Source organism: Peromyscus leucopus, chromosome 19 (genome assembly GCF_004664715.2).
Source record: "Peromyscus leucopus breed LL Stock chromosome 19, UCI_PerLeu_2.1, whole genome shotgun sequence".
Lineage (NCBI taxonomy): Eukaryota > Metazoa > Chordata > Mammalia > Rodentia > Cricetidae > Peromyscus > Peromyscus leucopus.
Window position 1 is genome coordinate 68,515,657 of NC_051079.1, and position 19,626 is coordinate 68,535,282.

General features: G+C 36.7%; 1 protein-coding gene across 10 annotated transcripts in view; it reads right to left on the reverse strand.

Annotated features, from left to right (window-relative positions):
* The window catches only part of Atp9b (ATPase phospholipid transporting 9B (putative)), a 255,789-nt gene that overhangs the window by 213,254 nt on the left and 22,909 nt on the right, over positions 1–19,626 (reverse strand). For all 10 annotated transcript variants that reach the window (XM_028872015.2, XM_028872021.2, XM_028872020.2 and 7 more), the window contains exons 3-5: positions 14,676–14,826; positions 11,563–11,676; positions 136–244 (exon numbers count right to left, since the gene is read on the reverse strand). In XM_028872015.2, the coding sequence (XP_028727848.1) occupies positions 136–244; positions 11,563–11,676; positions 14,676–14,826 (374 nt within the window). The remainder of the gene's footprint in view (positions 1–135; positions 245–11,562; positions 11,677–14,675; positions 14,827–19,626) is intronic.

Sequence of the window (19,626 nt, forward strand, 5' to 3'; positions counted from 1 at the left end):
TACTGTAAGGAAATTGGAGCCCATATGCAATCACGTGAGCTTTCAGAAACAGAATGAGCATGCTTCCCTTTCTATGTTAACTCGAACACGCTTACACGAAGCAAATGCTAGGAGGATTAAAGGTCTCTTGCTAACCTCTTACTGTAAGCTTGCTATATAATTGTGAATTCATTTCCTTGTCTCGCTGAAAACGTCGAAATTCATCAATCGCTTCACGTGCAATAGTAACAGCCAAGACAAATCCCTATAAAACAAAAAGTATTTTAGAAAGCAGAACAAAAAATGCAGAGGAAATTTCTTTATTATTTAGTTTTACTTTTTCCCCTTCAATTTATATCACTCCTTAAAACACAAAATGAATGAAAATAAAAACACATGTAATATTCATTGGAAAAAACAGCCTCTTTAACAACTGGTGCTAGAAAAACTAGATACCTACATATAGAACGAAACTAGACCTGCATCTCTCATTCAGTCAAAAATCAACTTCAGATAGATTAAAAAAAAAAAAAAAACACAAAAAACTTAACATTCAACCTGAACCTCTGAATATGCGAGAGGAAAAAGTAGGGTCTGGGCACAGGAAGCACTTCATAGGACTTGAGCAAGCAGGAAATAAGGCCACACATCAACAAATGAGACCCTGTAAAATTAAAATGTTTCTGCACAGCAAAATCAAGCTAATCAAGTAGAGGCAGCCTATGGAATGGGGGGGGGGGAGGTATCGACAACACACGAAGAACTCAAAAACTAAACAAAAAACAATAAAAAAAAATAGGTTCAAGAGCTGAACAGAGGGTTCTCAAAAGAAGTAATTAAAATAACCAATAAATGTTTTTAAAATGTTCAACATCCTTACACATCAGAAAAATACACATTAAAACTACTCTGAGACCCTAGCTCATCCCAGTCGGAGTGGCTATCTCAATGCTGGAGACGGAGAGGAAAGAACACTTACTCACTGCTGGTAGGATGTAAACTGTAAAGCCACTGTGGAAATCAGTCTGGAGGTTTCTCATAAGCTAGAAACAGAACTTCCATAGAGCTCAGCTACATAACTCCCTTCTTCCAAAGGCTCCGTATCTTACAATAGGAACACCTCATACCCATGCTTTCCAACATTTCTATTCAAAATAGCAAGGAAATTGATTCGGCCTAGATGACCATCAATAGACTTATGAACAATGATAATATAGTACACATATGCACAACGGCTTTTATAAAGCCACAGAGAAAAATAAAATTATGCAGCTTACAGGAAAACTCATAGAATTGGAAAATATTACATAAAGTGAGGTAACGCAGACTCAGAAAGACACGTGTTCTCTCTCATGTGTGTAGCTGAGCTTTTTAGTTTTTATCTAAGTGTATCTATGTGGGAGTGAGGGAGGGTAAATGCCAGGAAATAGAAAAGGAGCCTGTGACAGAGGAAAAAATTACTTTCAACAGAAAATTACCCCATAATTAAATCACAGCAAATGTTATCTATGCTATATTTAAAACCTAAGAAGTCATGATTGATTCTATTAGCATCTAATCATTTAAGAAAAATTTTAAACTCTCGATTAAGTTCTCTGAGGAATTACTCAAATTCACTTCCAGATATATTTCAACTTGATTAGTAATTCCACTGAAAATGTTGTGATATTGTTTTTGCAAGTTTCTACATATTTAACAATTTCCTGTGAGTTTTGGTTTTATTTTGATCTTGATACCTTTCATCTTTTGTTAGCTCTCATTGTATAAATTTAAACTTTCTAATAAAAGAAAGTTGGAAAAGGTACAAATGAATGGAAGGCTGAATGAATTCAATTTCATAAAAAAAAATATATAAACTACACAAAAATTAGAGCCTGAAGAGGAGACTCAACAGTCAGAGCACTGACTGACCTTCCAGGAACAGGGTTCAATCCCCGCAGCTGGTGACTTACTCTGCAACTACAGTTCTAAATACCCACACATTGAATGCAAATGAAAAAAAATGAGACTAGAAAGAAAAATGACACTTCTTACGCTGATTTCTCATCCACACTGACCACCTGCTTGGGAAAACAAAACTATTCTGGATGAAATAAACAGTGCAGTAACTTCAAAATATGCAAAAAACAAACAAAAAAATAAACAAAACAAAACAAAACAAACCCACAAAGAAGTCAAATGACTCAAATGATAAATGGGCTAGTAAAATGAAAACAATTCTCAAAAGATGAAACACAAATGGCCAAGAAAGAACATATGAAAAAGAAATGTTTAGCTTCACCAGCCATCAGAGAAATGCAAATGAAAACTGAAATCCCGTCTCATCCCAGGCAGAACAGACGTCATTAAGAAAACCAAGAGAAGCAGGCAGGCTGATTGCAGATCCTCACCTCTCCTCCTTCCCTCCTGAGTTCACCCCAGTCTTACCCCAGCTCTGCAGCAGACCTGCTGCTGCAGTGTCCCCTCCTCTCTGCCTCCATCTCCAGCAGAGCACACAGGTCTTCTCCAACCTTCCTCCTCACTCATCCTGCTATGGCAGGCCCCAATCCCAGCAGGCTTTCTTTGGGAACTCTCCAGCCAACCCCGACAGACAGAAAAGCCCAGTAGGGAAGCAAAGGAGGTGGGCAAGCTTCAGCTCTCCACTCTCCCTCCTCTCCTGAACATCCAGTCCCCAGGTCTCATCCCAGGTCTCTAGCAGACTACATACATGTTGTAGCATCTCTTTACTTTCTGCCCCCATTCCCCAGGCCTTAGCAGATTCTGCACCCTGTTTTTCTCTCTCCTGTGTATCCCTTGAGCCCCCCCCCAAAAAAAGCTCATCCCCATTCCTAGTTATCAGGTCCCAATACTTAGTAACACATTTGACCTGAAACCCCCAGTGGCCACACCTCTCAGGATCCCAGAAGAATTACCTACTAGACAACACACAGCCACCACACTCTCCCAAAAACCAGAGAGGGAAACAAAACCCAAAGAACAAAACACCACCAAAGACTAGACCAGTTATCAGCACCTAGATTTATAATCTTTCCCAAACCCAGATGATTAAATGCCAGTGTGAAAACACAATCGCCAACAGCCAGGACAGTATGCCTCTGCTAGATGCCAGCAAGCCGAGCACAATAGGCCCTGTGTACTGGGTATTGCCATGTTGCTAAAGGACAAGACAATGACCTTAAAATAGCACTTATAAATGCGATAGAACTCCTTAAAGACAACATGAATAAATCTTGAAGAAAACGTAAACAGACAGTGGTAGAAAATTAATAAAACAGTTCAAGACCTGAAATTGGAAATGGAATAAACAAAACCCAAACTGGGGGAAATCTGGAAATGAAAAATTTAGGAACTCTAATAGGAACCTCAAAGGCAAGCCTCACAAACAGAATGCAAGAGATGGAAGAGAGAATCTCAGGCACTGAAAACACAGAAGAAGAAATAGGTATCTCAGTCAAAGACAACATTAAAAAAAAAAAAAAATCCTGGCACAAATCATCCAGGAAATCTGGGATACTCTGAAAAGAACCAAATCTAAGAATAATAGGAGTAAAAAGAAACCCAGGTCAAAAGCATAGATAGTATTTTAAGGAAAATCATAGAAGAAAATTTCCCTAACCTAAAAGAGATGCCTATTAAGATACAAAAAGAAAACAGAACATCAAATAGACTGTATCAGAAAAGAAATTCCCCTCAGCATATAATAATTGAACACAGAACAATTATTTAACAGAACAACTGTACAATTAATGTATAGAAAAAAGAAAGAATATTTAAAAAATGAAAGAGGAAAAACCAAGTAACATATAAAGGCAGACAAGTTAGAACAACTGACTTCTCAATGGAGGACTCTAAAAGCCAGGAGGCCTGGAAATGTTCTATAGACTCTAAGAGATCACAGATGCCTACCCTAACCACTAAATCCAGCAAAATGTTCAATCACAATAGATGGAGAAAATAAGACAAATGGCAAAACCAAATCTAGGCAGTACTTGTCTATAAACCCAGCCCTACAAAAGGAGCTAGAAGAAAAACTCAAACCTAAAGAGGATAATCTCACCCAACAAAACACAACAAATAATCCCAGGGAAGCAAATCAAAAGTGAGAAACATACACACACACACACACACACACACACACACACACACCAATATCATTGCCACCACAAAATAACATCAACATCAGTGCTCTCAATTCCTCAATAAACAGACACAGACTAACAGAATGGATATAAAAACAAGACCGATTTCTGCTGCATCCAAGAAATACAACTTAACATCAAGGGCAGACATCACTTCAGAGTAAAGGGGTGAAAAAAGATATTCCAAGCCAATAGACCTACGAAGCAAGTCGGTATAGCCATTTTACTATCTGACAAAAATACACTTCAAACCAAAACTAATCAGAAGAGATAGGGAAGGAAGCTACATACTCATCAAAGGAAAAATCTAAAAGGACATTGTAATTCTAGAAATGTATGTACCAAAGTTGCTAAAAGAACCATTACTACAGCATAAATCACACACTGATCTTCACACACTGATAATGAGAGACATCAATATCCAACTCTCACCAGTAGACAGATCATCCAGACAAAACCTAAACAGAGAAATCCTGGAACTAACAGATGTTATAAACCAAATGGCCCTAACAAATGTTCACAGAACATTTTACCCAAACACAAAAAAATGTACCTTCTCCTCATCTCATGAGACTTTCCCAAAACTGACCACATACTCAGACACAAAGCAATTCTCAACAGATAAAAGATAACTGAAATAATGCCATGCATCCTATCTGACCACCATGGATTAAAACTGGGTATCAACAAAAAAAGAAAACAAAAAGGTTATAAATTCAGGGACACTGAACAATTAACTACTGAAAGAAGAAAAATGGGTAAAGAATTAAATTAAAGACTTTCTGGAATTGAATGAAAATGAATATACAACATATTCAAACTTATGGGACACAATGAAGGTGGTTCTAACATGCAAATTCACAGCACTTAATGACTAAATAAAATATTAGAGTGACCTCATACTAGTAACTTAACGGCACACCTGGAAGCTCTAGAACAAAAGAAAAAAAATCACACCCAAAAAGAGAAGAGGCAAGAATAATCTAATTTAGGAATGACATCCATAAAATAGAAACCAGAAAAAAAAAAAAATCAAACAAAAAAATACAAAGAATCAATGGAACAAAGAGTTGGTTCTTTGAGAAAACTAGTAAGATTGGTAAATCCTTATCCAAATTAACTAAAATGCAGAAAAAATATCCAAATTCATAAAATAAGAAATGAAAAGGGGACATAACAACAGACACCAAGGAAATCCAGAGAATCATGAGGACATACTTTAAAAATCTGTACTCCACCAAATTGGAAAATCTAAACAAGTGGATAATTTTCTTGATACATTCCACTTGCCAAAATTAAATCAAGATTAGATAAACAAATTAAATAAATCTATGACCCCTAAGAAAATAGAAGCAATCATTAAAAGTCAAAAAAAAAAAAAAAAAAAAAAAAAGCCCAGGACAGATAGTTTTAACAGAATTCTACCAGACTTTCAAAGAAGAGTTAATGCCAATACTCCTCAAATTATTCCACAAAATAAAACGGAAGGAACATTGCCCAGTTTGTTTTGTGGGGCCATAGTTACCCTCAATAACCAAACCACATAAAAACTAAACAAAGAAAGATAATTGCAGACCGATTTCCCTAACGAACATGGATATAAAATTCTCAATAAATTACTTCCAAACCAAATCCAAGAACACATCAAAAAAGATCATCCATTATGATCAAGTAGGCTTCATCCCAGAGATACAGGAATGGTTCAACACAAGTAAATCGATAAATATATCCCACCATATACACAAACTGAAAACAAAAACTACATGGTCATCTCATTAAATGTAGAAAAGACCTTTGACAAAGTCCAACATCCCTTCACAATAAAAGTCCTGGAGAGATTAGGGATACAAGGGGCATACCTAAACATAATAAAGGCAGTTTATAGCAAGTGCATAACCAACATCAAGTTAAATGGAGAGAAACACAAAGCAACTCTACTAAAATCAGGAACAAGACATGACTGTCCACTCTCTCAACATCTATTCAATATAGTACTTGAAGTCTTAGCTAGAGCAATAAGACAACTGATGGCGACCAAAGGCATACAAATTAGAAACGAAGAAGCCAAAGATTCTGTGTTTGCAGATGATAGGATAGGATACAAAATTGATTGAAAAAATTCTACTCGGAATCCTACAGCAGATAAACACTTCCAGCAAACTTAGCAGGATACAAAATTAACTCACAAAAATCAGTAGCCTTCCTACATACAATAGACAAATGGACAGCAAAAGAAATCAGAGAAACAATACCTTTCACAATAGCTTCAAGTAATATAAAATATCTTGGTATAACTCTAACCCCCAAATAATCCAGGCTGTTGCCAAAACTATAGGTTGCTCTACACAAACTGATAGCAAGTCCCATGACTGAAGTAAACATCTATACAACTCATTGACCACAGAGAGGTTGAGCTGGTACTACACAGAGCCTTCACCTCCATGTGCTAGTGACTTTGGTACAAAAAAGTTACCAAAAGAGGAATACGAACGCTAACCCAGCGACAAACCCTGGGATGGACAATGGCGTCCTGCCTGCAAGAGATGATACTGCAATCGTGCCAGAAAACTTGTGAGAGTAACCAACCAATTTCTCATTTGACTTAAGGCACACTCCATGAGATGGAGCCCATATAACAACACTCCTTCGGTGACCAACCTAAAACTAGATAGCCCAGAAACCTAGGGTAAAACCAAATAATACGGTTCTGAAAATAAAAAGAAAAGAAAAGAAGGGAGGGAAGATGGAAGGAGGAAGGGAGGAAGAAGAAAGAAAGAAACAAAAACAAAAACTAGCAATAAAATGACTCCTAATGACATTCTGCTATACTCATAAATCAGTGCCTTCCTCAGCCATCATCAGAGAAATGTCCTTATGCAGGAGAGATGGAAACAAATACAGAGACTCACAGCCAGACATTATGTAGTAAGAGACCTTGAAACACTCAGCCCTAAACAGGATGTCTCCACCAAATCCTTCCCCTCAGGGTTCAGGGAACCCCAAGGAAGAAGAGGCAGAAACGGAGTAAGAGCCAGATGACAGCAGGGAAACAAGGCCCTCAAAGTCAACGGATCGATGCACATGTGAATTCACAGACTGAGGCAGCATGCACAGGCCTGCACAGGCCTGCACCAGATGGGGTCCACAGCTCAAAGACGTGGATACACGCCCCCAACCCTAACCCAGAAGGCATCTCCAATTGAGAACCACTTGCAAATGAAAATTTAGCTTCCTTCAAGTGAGTCATACTGGGGAAACTAACTACTCTTACAGGTAGGCAGCGTGCCCAGCAGTAGATGCCCAACAGAAAATGAACTCAAGGCCATCTTTGGAAGTTCCTTGTCTCATAATGCTGTATCAGGGATCTTCTTTATATTTTACCAATTATTGTTTATTTTCATTTTATTGTATTTATATTTTTCTTCTTTTTACCTTATAGATCATATACATATTATATATATATATATATATATAATATAGTATATATAACAGCCTCCACTTTAGTGTTTTCATATGATTCTTGAGTGTTTGAAGGAGTGGGTCTCGGTTTCTTGGGCCTTCTCCTGGGCTCTTTTCCTTCTGTTTATTCTGTCCGAACCAGCATGTTCACTTTTGTTTTATCTTACTAATTTATTATCATCCCATAGAAGACTGTTTTCTGTTCTTCTCTTTTCTTTTGCTCTTTTTTTGTTGCTGCTTTTTTCTTTGGTTTTTGTTTTTGTTTTTGTTTTTTTTTTTTTGAGACAGGGTTTCTCTGGCTGTCCTGGAACTTGCTCTGTAGACCACTAGAGGCAGCCTTTGAATTGAATGCAAGATTGTAATTTTCTGCACTTCTTAGTAACTTTTAGGACTCAGAAATATATCATTAAAATAGTATACACTATTGTCTTGCATCCTTTAAAAATATTTTATGAAAGTGACCTTACTTTGTATCCTATTGCAACATGTTTTTCAGGTTTAACATACGTTTATGAAACTGGTCCATTTTTGTACATGTATATCCATTTCATCTTTATTCTCTATATTTAATAAGATTACATTGTAACTTATATGTCCATTCTCTTGATAGGTTGTTTCTAAATTTTTGTTATTAGATATTGCTGTGATAAATAATTTTGTTTCTTTATAACTCCTTACATACATTTAGAAAATATTATGTATGCTACATACTTTCTAGGAGTTTACTTTAAAATTTTATTTATTTATTTTTGAGACAGCCTCACTATGTAACCCTGGGCAGCCTATAACTCACTATGTAGACTGTGCTAGCCTCAATCTCACAGTGATCTGCCTGCCTCTGTCTCCCAGTGCTAGGATTAAAGGTACAGGTCACCATGTCTGGCATATTTTTATTTATTTTTTTGATGAAGGCAATATAGCATTAAAGAAAATTTTAAAACAGACTATTTGCTAATACTAAATACAACCATATTTATGATTTTAGTAGGTTTATTTCTTCCCTCTTTTTCTATAGTTTTACACATCGTTTAAATATTATTTGCCATTTAGAATAAAATTTATTTTAAGTTAATGATATTTGAGAATACAAATTCTTAAAAATCTGAAGCAAAGTATATTTAGTCATATTTTGCTTTTGCACTTTGCCTTTATTATTAACTCTGGTTTCATTAGTTTTATTTTTATTATTTTTTTTTGTTGATAAGGCTGGCCTCAACTCATAAAGATCTGCCTGTTTCTGTCTCCCAATGGGTTCTCTAAGGAAAAAAAAGAAAGGAAGGATGGAAGAATGGGGAGGGAGGGAGGGAGGGAGGGAGGGAGGGAGGGAGGGAGGGAGTTGGATACTTTATGAAGGATTTTATTTCATATTTTCACAAAGTTATTTTACCCAGAGTTGGAATGAATTTGTGTGTATTTGTTTGTGTATGTGTGTGTGTGTGTGTGTGTGTGTGTGTGTGTGTGTGTGTGTGTACGCATGTGTGTGTGTTATAACCTACGTGTTATACATGTGCTTATACATGCATAGAACATAGTGTACACCAAGGCAACTTCCTTGTTTTCATGCCTGCACTCATTTCCAGTTCCGGTTTCATTTTAAGGTTGTTAGCTTGATTTCAGGTATAGGTTTGTTCTGGAAGTGCTTTCTAAGTCTTGGCATAGAAGACTTAACTGTATTTCGATATCTCAGTCGGAAACTCATTCATTATACTGTGAGGAGTGGGAATGAAAGGCCCTTTTTGTTTCACTTCTTTCAGCCCTGAATTTGGTTGCCATATTTAGATCTGAGAATTGAGCTATTTTTATGAATTTTTTTTGTTTCTTGATTTTGCAATAGCAAAACTTGTTTGCATCTGAGAGAAAAGAAGGATGAATGCTTATGCTGTGTACATGTCTCTTAATATTTGATTTAGCAGAAATCTAAAGGAGTTAGTGAGCACATTGGATCATCTTCAAATCTAAGAAAAAAGCTTCTGGAATGCTGTTGGCTCTTTAATTATAAACTCACTAAAGAAAATTTTTAAAAAATTTAACCAGATGGAATTTATTTCAGAATTATAAGATAGGTTCCATATTTTTACTATTAGAAATCACTTTATTATAATGAACTCACAAATAAAAACATCACACAAACTAGATTAGGGGTTTCACTCAAACATTTGCTCAGGCCCAAACACTACCTCTCAGTGACACAGAATTAGAATGGCCATTCTAAAACTATGGAGTTTTGCTTAGGTTTTGCATTTTCACTATGAATTACAATTCTATGCACTTCTTCACTGACCTAGACCAGTATCTCTTCTAGACTACCTTCTCCCTGACAATTCAAGTTCTATCAGGGTAGGATCTCGTACAGCTTTGTTCGCAATATCAACACTGCCAGGTGTAGTGCTGGATACAAAGGAGCTGATCAAAAGAAGTGTGTGTACACCCTACATGCACTTTAAAACTTTTCATGAGCATACTGCTCAGTTTCAAACAAAATGTTTCTTTTTTGTCCTCTTGGGCACTTATCCTCTACCCCAACCCCACCCTGTACTCCTCTACCCACTCCCTATAGCTTCCTTTCTGCTTTCTTGTCTCATGTGTCCTACTGGTCTCCCCACATTCCTCAGCACCTCTCTGTCCCCTCTTAGAGACTTCTTTCTAGTTTCACAGTCTGTGCAGTTTTATTCTAAAATGTACTAAAAAACAGTATTAAGCATTTTTTTGTCTTACCAATCACCACATTTCTATAAAATAAATCCCTTCAAAATAGTAAGCTCATTTGAAAGGTCTTCAAAATATACTGATGACAAGCCTGCCGATCCAGAACTCTCAACTACCTCTCCAGCACCATGTCTGCCTCCATGCCTTCATGCTTCCTGCCATGACAAAAATGAGCTAAACCTCTGTACAGTAAGCCAGGCCCAATTTAATGTTTTCCTTTGTAAGAGTTGCCATGGTCATGGTGTCTCTTCACAACAATAAAAACACTGATTTAGCAAGTGAAATAAGCATTCATTTATTCATTTTGTATTTATATTCCATACAATTATGGAATGCTTCTGTCATTGCTCAAATCTACCCTACTGTTATGGCTTGTGGACTGGAGTCATTAGCAACACCTCAGTATAACTTTACTGGACCTGACCTGGAACAAGGGTCCTCCTCTCCCTTTGGCTCTACAGACTCACTAAGAAGTCTCTAGGTGGTTAAAGGGCCTACATGAGTCAGCATGGATCAGCTCAAGAGCAGACACTCAGATCTTCAACCCTGAAGTCACATGTTGAAGACACCTGAGCGCTTCACCCTCTTGCATAGAGAGGATAATTTTATCTGTTGTATTGCCTCTGATCATCTAACCAAAAAATAGCAACCACAACAACCAACAAATCATATAAAACTATAAAGAGAGAATATATCTGAAAGAGGTACACCATTATCAGCCATAGAAAAAACACTGGGTGAGCAACCAGGAACTACCCTGCAACCAAACACCTCAGAACTTTCACCATCAACCGAGTGTCAGGAGACTAATCAACAGAGCCAACCAGCAGCATTCCCAACACCTAAATGGCACAGGAAGGAGCAGCAGGGGCAGGCAGGCTACTGCTACCCTAGGGCAGGTGCAGAGGGCCCCAGGCAGAGGACTCTGTGACCCTCCAGAAGGAGGGGGTACACAGCTGTAGAGGGCCCCAGGCAGAGGACTCTGTGACCCTCCAGAAGGAGGGGGTACACAGCTGCAGAGGGCCCCAGGCAGAGGACTCTGTGACCCTCCAGAAGGAGGGAGCACACAGCTGCAGCTCTGCAGCCAGGTGCTGGCAGCACTCTTACTGGCAGGACTCACGGGAGTTAGGTCACAAAACTCAGCATGGTCTTTTCCCCAAAGTTCACTGGTGCACAGCAACACCATATATAAAATAAAGTCAATTGAACCCACTCATTCAACTATGAAAACTAGATGCTAAGTACTAAACAATATAGCATAACTACAGAAGCGTTTTACCAGAGGAGCCCAGTAGGTGTAGAGGTAGCCAATTTTCAATGCTGGTACAAACTGTGAGCAGGACACTACCAGAAAATAGAGATTCAAGAAAAACTTGAACTGTTCATACAAAACCTAAAAAGAAATACAGAAATTAGCACAATCTCTTCAAGAAAAATGTATTAACACTTCAATCAATTAAATTCAGCAAAGCACGCAAACATATTTCCATCAGTGAAAATATGCTGATTCAGAACAAATTAATTACTTCTGACATTGGCTTTCCAAAGGTATGCTAAGATTAACCCAACTGTAAGATACAATGTTAAAGATAATCAGGACTTTCAACTATATGAAAAGCACACTTCCCTAAAAGTTTAACTTCTTTTTGAATGAAATGTAAAACATTCAAACGCACATCACAGAAGGTAATACCCTTCTGCTTTAAGCAAGAGGCAGCTCATACAAAGGAAAAACCTAAATGTCTAGGATTTATGAAACAGGAAAAAATAAATATATATGTAAAATATAGTAACAATGTGCTTTTTTAGCACAGATACTGAGTTTTACAAATATGAGGTAAACAGGCCAACGATCCAAGCATGACTACAGAATACTTGACTTACTAGCTCTCAGAGTAGAAAAACCACGCACTTGAAAACATGTACATAACAGACCAGTGTCAGGAAGACAGCAGCCTCCATACTCTTTAGTATCTTTTAGTACTTGGTTTTTGACATTATTTTCAAATAAATTTCATCATTTAATACATTTTCAGATTGCTAAAATTGAAAGGTTTTGCTTTTTTTTCCCCTCTTTTTAATTCAGATCAAGTCTTCTGGAGCTGAAAATAGTAGTAGGCCAGAATACATGAGGCCCTAGGTTTAATCATAATATTGCAAAAAACAAAACTAAAAAATAATTTTAAAAAGAAGCAATTGGAGTTATAGTTAACAAAAAATAATTTTAGACATGTTAATCCCAGCACTCAGGAGACAGAGGCAGGCAGATCTCTGTAAGTTAGGGACCAGCCTGGTATACATAGTAAGTTCTAAGAAACTCAGGGCTACATCAGGAGACTCTATATAAAAAAAAAACAAAAAGAAAAAAGAAAGAAAAGAAAGGAAGAAATAATACAAATAACAGTATTTTCAGGGAAGCCTGCAAAGTTGTAACGTGTAAATCGAAAATCTCCTTGGATGCCATTCCTTGTGCGAGGTGGAAGACACAACAATTTCAACAAGAGAACAATGGGTTAAATGGTGAATGTTGGCTTAAAGAGCTAGAACCAGTTTGAGCATATTGAAGTTACCTGCATCATCACACAATTCTGCGTGTAACAAAAACAGTTATACTTGAAATATGTTTATATCCATAATCATGCTCAATTGCTGTCTAAAAATGTTTTGAATTATTTCATAAATTAATCTCAGCAGGAAAGAAAGCTTTTTTTCTTCAGCAATTTCTGTAAAATCTCAGCACAAATTATATCTATTAGCAATTCAGAAATTGCCATTTGTGCTAAAAATGGCATAGAATTCCTACTGTGTAATTACTAAATGTTTCTGAAATACTACGTTTTAGATGAAAAGACTAATTTCAGAGACTTGATAAAGAAGAAAATCATGCACACAGTAACCAAGCATTGTGCAGAGCCATCAACAGGTATTCTCAGCAGGCAGCCAATGGCTGTGGGAATCTATACTCATCAAAGTTGAGCTACACTACTGGCTTTAAATATGACCAAATACTTTACAATATACTCAGTGACTTTGGTGACCTTTAGGACAATGCACCATCCTTAGACACTTTGTATTTAATACTTTATACTTAAGGAGGAAACGGTGACTTTGCTCAATAACTGGAGAATATTTATCTGACTGAAAAATGATTTATGTTTTACTGTCCTGATAAGAGATCAGTCTTTTGATTATGGAGTCATTAATCCCGCATTTTAATTAAGAAGCACAGTATATATTAAGCCTATTAATGAATGGCTGTGGACCAGGGATGGAGAGGACCATTATGGTTCAAAAGAAACTCAGCATAGCTACTTAAATAAACATACAAGGTAAAGCAACTTTTATTTCACATAATCAAGAGCTTTCTTAGAAAATAAAAAACCAACAGCTAAACTTTGCCAACATTTTATTTCAGAAATGTAAGCTATATGATTGAATTTTTTTCTACAGATCAACCACGTTGATTTATCAGCTAAGAATCAATGATTAGAAAGAAAACAAATTCCTGTAAAATAAAAAAGACATATAATCAATATCAGCTGCCTTTACATTCATAAAGAAACAAGAATCTATTAAAATAGGAAATGATATATAGAAAGCAAAATTTAACCCATTATTACAAATTCATAATAAATCCAGTTTTATAATTTAATCAAAATAATCAGTACCAAAAAATTAAGATATTTAAGCTTCAGTATTTAAATTTAATAATATATTCAATTAAAGATAACTAATGAGTTAATGTAACAAGGCCTGAGATTAACAGCTTGATATAGAAAAGGGCATCTAGGCCGGGCGGTGGTGGCGCACGCCTTTAATCCCAGCACTCGGGAGGCAGAGGCAGGCGGATCTCTGTGAGTTCGAGGCCAGCCTGGGCTACCAAGTGAGTTCCAGGAAAGGCGCAAAGCTACACAAGAGAAACCCTGTCTTGGAAAAAAAAAAAGAAAGAAAGAAAAGGGCATCTATAAATAAATACATAGAAATATTGTTAATGTGAACAAATTATGTACTTCCTTTATAAATTCCTTGGCAGAGTTCAATATTACATTCTACTTTTACTTCCAAACAAATTTCAAGTGTCCCCAAAAATTACAATGTTTTTCCTGATCATTTATCTTTTCTTTAGTATTTCTATACGTTTATATTCCCATAACATAAATGTTTATAAAAAACTGAAAGTAATAATCAAACTGTATATTTTCTTAAGTAGATAGAGCCAGGAAAATGCAAAGGAAGTCTTGAGTAACCACTTGAAATGGGAAGGTATGAACCAGGAAGGTCCCAGTATGAACAAACAGTGCCATCAACAACCAGTCTCCACATGCTTTTTCAGAAGGCAAAAAAAGGTAGCAATCTCAGACATACAAATGATACTGAAGATGATGGTCTTACCCCAGGTATAAAGGTAAATACATTGTATTTCTGATTTTTTATAGCATTCCTAGGATGTTTTTCTTCACACTTCTCTGGACATCCAAGCCATACTGTTCGAGCTTTTAGTTCTTTCTTTCTTTGACAAACATTTATCAGCCAATCACAGCAACTGCATGAAACAAAAGATATACATACATGGTATATGCCTTTTTTAAAAGGTCTAAATTAATTCGACATATTTAAAATCAATATTGATTGTTTGTATTCCTTGGCCATTATCTAATGCTAGCCTGTCATTACCCTGTGCTTTTTAACATTCTATTATAAAGTCACGATTCTTGAATATTGACTCTGGTACAAGAAGACCTCCCACTGACAATCCAATACAAAATCCAGTAGCCACAGATGAACATTTTAATTAATTGAAACTGACAACTCAGATCTTCAGCTATGCTTCAAGAGTTCAACAGCCACCTTGGTTACATCAGAGATAAGAAGTTCCATTACTATAATGAGTCCTACAGAACACCAACTACGGGGTCAGATACCTCAAGTGAATACAGCTACTTATGAACACACTTCTTTTCAGCATTCAAAATTCAGCAGCAATTCCTCAGAAATGCATTGTTACAAAGTTTTGTTCTGCAACAAATAATTAATCTGATATATAAATATACAGAGACAGATCTAAGTTAAAACAGTACATACATAAAGCTAAGCATTTGAAAAATACATTAAAAATTTAGGAAATGTGTCATTGCTGATCATGTCATTGTGTACAGACAGAATTATCTAGTTTTTAGAGAGCAACTATCAAGTCCCACTACTACACAGAACTGAACAAATGTACTCATGATGGGCTGGAGGTGTGCAAAGACTGAAGCTTCCTGACAAATCTCACTGAATCACACATGACTTCAGTGCTCAGAGGAAAGGGCATAAGCCTCAAAAATATTTTTTAGAAAGTATCTAAAATAGCTGGGTATGGTGAGTCATACTTGTAATCCCAGCACTTTGGAGATTGAGACAGGACGACGGATACCAAAGTACAAGCCAGACTGTGGAACACAGTGAGTTCTGGGCCAGTTTGTGTTACAATATGAAACCCTAACTCCCACCAAAAAGTATATGTGAACCTTATTGACTTATAGAACTAAGGGGAAAAAATTAAATTATGGACAATTTTTTAGGGCAAAGTAATGTAAGCAAAACATCAGAAAACACTGAAAAATAAGAGGGATAACCAAAGAGAAGTCTCAAGGGTGGTGGTGACACATGCCTTTAATCCTAGCACTCAGGTGGCAGAGGCAGGCAGATCTGTGAGTTCAAGGCCAGCTTGGTCTACAAAGTTCCAAGACAGCCAGAGCTATACAGTGAAACCTGCCTCCAAAAACCTAAGAGAAAGAGAGGGATGGAGGGAAGGGGTCTCCAGAAGAAGTAACTGGGTATTTCCTTAATAACATTTCTATGTACCCTAAATTATTGACTATATAGAGAACACTTTCAGACTCATACAATGCCTTATGCTGTAAAATCTAGTAAGTAAATCCAGCGATGAACAAATTAAACTTTTCCTTAAAATGTTTTGGAATCAGCTTTTCATAAATACCTCTACAATCAAAGCAGTGTTCTAGCATTAAATAAAATATATTTATATATCAAGAATCTATCTTTTAAATTTATTCATAATTAAATAATTGTCAAAATACAGACCACTTTTTTCCCATTATTTCCCACAAGTTAGACTATTATACTTATTGTAAGTATCTTTGGTTACTATGACCAAAACAACATAGTATTCACATCATCTTACAAGATGAGCAGTTTCCCATGCTTCTACACCCCAAATGTTTTACAGATTAACTCAAACTACAGGAGCCATTTAGAACCAGGAATAATCCCAGCATCTGATATCCCCCTTCTCCTCCCTTCATATGGAAATGCCATTCTTGGCTCCAGTTTTCTAGAGACAAAGTAATTGTTGATAACAAGTGAAATGTAAATCTCGTGAGAAAGATCATCAGCCCAGATCAGAGAAATAGATAGATCAATGCCCCTCACAGGAGTCTACAGGAAGCTTTATTCACTCACATGAAAGAAATTAAAAATTGGAAAAAATAACCATAATAATAATCATTTCAGCAAGATTTTCAGCAAGTCTTCAGGTTAGAAATTTTGTCAAATAAGAAATTTGAAGAAACCGGTTTTGAGCCATGAAGTACCTACCTTCTCAGCCCCTGATACTGAAAGTAATCTTAAAATGAGCCTTAAATACTCACAGGATGAACAAGCAACAACGTATCAAAACACTTAGAACTCACTAATCTTAGTTCTAATCTAATTGTATTGAAATATTCCCTAAAATTTTCTTCCTGCAATTAATTTTATACATCTGCTGTGAGAACCACTATAAGTAGCTACAATAATTCTGAATATAAGAACGCTTGGCATTCAGAAAACAAATACAAACATTCAAAACTGAAAATATATAAGCAATAAAGAATTAGGTCCATGCTGATTGCTAAATACGTAACTTGACTCTCTAAGGACAGTGTTAGTTCTGGAGGAGATCCTAACCAAACAACAAAATGGTAAGGATCTCAGTTCACACATCCCACAAGGCAATGGGACATGCACTAATGCCATATCCACTAACTATCAAGCTATTAGCTTTTCCCATGGGATCACAGTTTATTTATATAAAGGACTTTATAAGCACATCTTTAGATTTTTATTGAGCTATTTCAATATCCTTAAACCTGGGCCCTTTTTCCGATGACATATACATTTTCAAATATATTCTTAATATTTTCCATGAAGAAAGCACCATATTACAAATTAAATCTAAACACAGCTATATATTCTATTTTTTTTAAAGCTGTAAAGGAGAAGAAAAATTGAAAAATGTATTTACTAGTATATTTACCACTATGTCAAGACAGAGTGTTCAGGCCTGGCTTCTGCAGAACTGGAGAGAACCAGTGCCTCCAGTTTCTGTGGAACCAAACTGCAGCCAGGACTTCAGTCCAGTGGTTCTCACAGGTCAGTGCAGAGTCTGGGGCTCGCTTCCAGTGTGCCCAGGGTCCCCTGGGAGTCTGGAACATTGGTTTCAGTGGTCTCTGATCTCACTATTGTTATGAGGTTCTCATCTCTGAGGTTCTAGCAGGAACCAGAACCTGTACTGCTGTGACCCCAGAGGTCACTTTGGGCCTGCGGCTCTAACCATCATCCCCAGAAAGTAGACAGACTTCACTGGGCATGAAGCTTTTTGTACCCTGTCTCCAGCACATGCATAGACTCCAAAGGATGACCCAGACTTTCTTTCTATCTGATTATCATGGTGTTAAGTATCCAGTCCCAGCCTTGGTCCTGTTGGCACACAGCCAAGAGAGGACCACTTCAGCAATCTATACCACAATGAACACCAAGTTTTATCAGTCCCCCTAGATTAACTTCATGCAGACATTCCTCTAGGAAGAGACACAGGAAAGAGGATATCTTAAAAGGTTTGAAAACAGTCAAAACAAACCCACTCCAACGAATTCATAAAACATGACAAAGTCAACACAAAAAATATAACACAACCACCACCCAGACTCATCACCAACTGAACCTCCTCTAGAAGGGAATCCAAAATCAGAGAGCTGAAATATCTGAGAAAGAATTTAAGTTTTATTGTTCAAAGAAATAATTATCAAACAAACAGATGCAGGAATTAAGAAAATCTGTCCAAGACCTTAACAAGACAATCTCCCAAGTGAACATAACAATAAATTGAAACTGAAGTTCAAAATATGGAGGAAAAATAACAAGAAGATTGAAACATTGGAAAACAAACAGAAATAACTAAAATAAAGGAGATGTCAATCAAATAAAAAACCACAACAGACATTATCATTAACAGACAAGACCATGAAGAACAACAAATTTCAGGAAGGGAGGACAAAATAATACCGAGACATATATAAGGGAACAAGGATCAAGAATGCTGTTTCCAAAGTGTGTGATGCATTCAAGAGGCCAAACCTGAGAATTCATGGAGCTGAAGAAAAATTGAATGGAATAGAATTACCAAATTTACAGAAACTAGGCTTCCAGACAGAGGAGGTAATAGAACACAGACACAACCAGTAAAAAATCTCTCCACGACATACTAGTCAGGATGTCAGAAATATAAAGTTAAGAAAAATCCTAAAATCAGCATGAGAAAGAGAAGAACTCACATACAAAGGCAGAAATAATAGAACTACCAGACTTTTGACAAGCAAGCACAAAAGCCAGAAGAGTTTAACATGAACTACTCCATGTGCTAAGAGGAAATGACTGAACCAAGAACACAGACAGCTGCAAAGCAGCCTTTCAACACTAATGGAGAAATAAGGGCATTTGAAGAGAAACACAAGTTAAGGCAACTCATAACAACCAAGTCAGCACTCCAGAAAGTTCGTAGTGCAATACTCTAAATGAGGAGATGAAAGGCCACAGAACTACAGATAAACAAACCGGACTTAGGAAAGAAGCAACCAAGTCCAAAACAGCAACTTCGTGAGCCCACAAAACTAATGCAGGGAAATGAAAAGAAGTGACAATAGTCCAACAAATAGAACATCACCTAAAAAACTTACAGGAAATAGCAAACCCTTCTTTCTCTCTCTCTCTCTCTTTTGTTTGTTTATTTTCGAGACAGGGTTTCTCTGTGTAGTTTTGGTGCCTGTCCTGGATCTGTAGACCAGCCTGGTCTCGAACTCACAGAGATCCGCCTGCCTCTGCCTCCCATATGCTGGGATTCTGTGAGTTTAAGGCTAGCCTGTGCTACAAAGTGAGTTCCAGGAAAGGCACAAAGCTACACAGAGAAACCCTGTCTCAAAAAAAAAAAAAAAAAAAAAACAAAGAACAAAACAAAACAAAAAAAGAACATTAAAACCTACAATAAAAAAAAAAGACTAAATAATGAAAACATTCAGAAGAC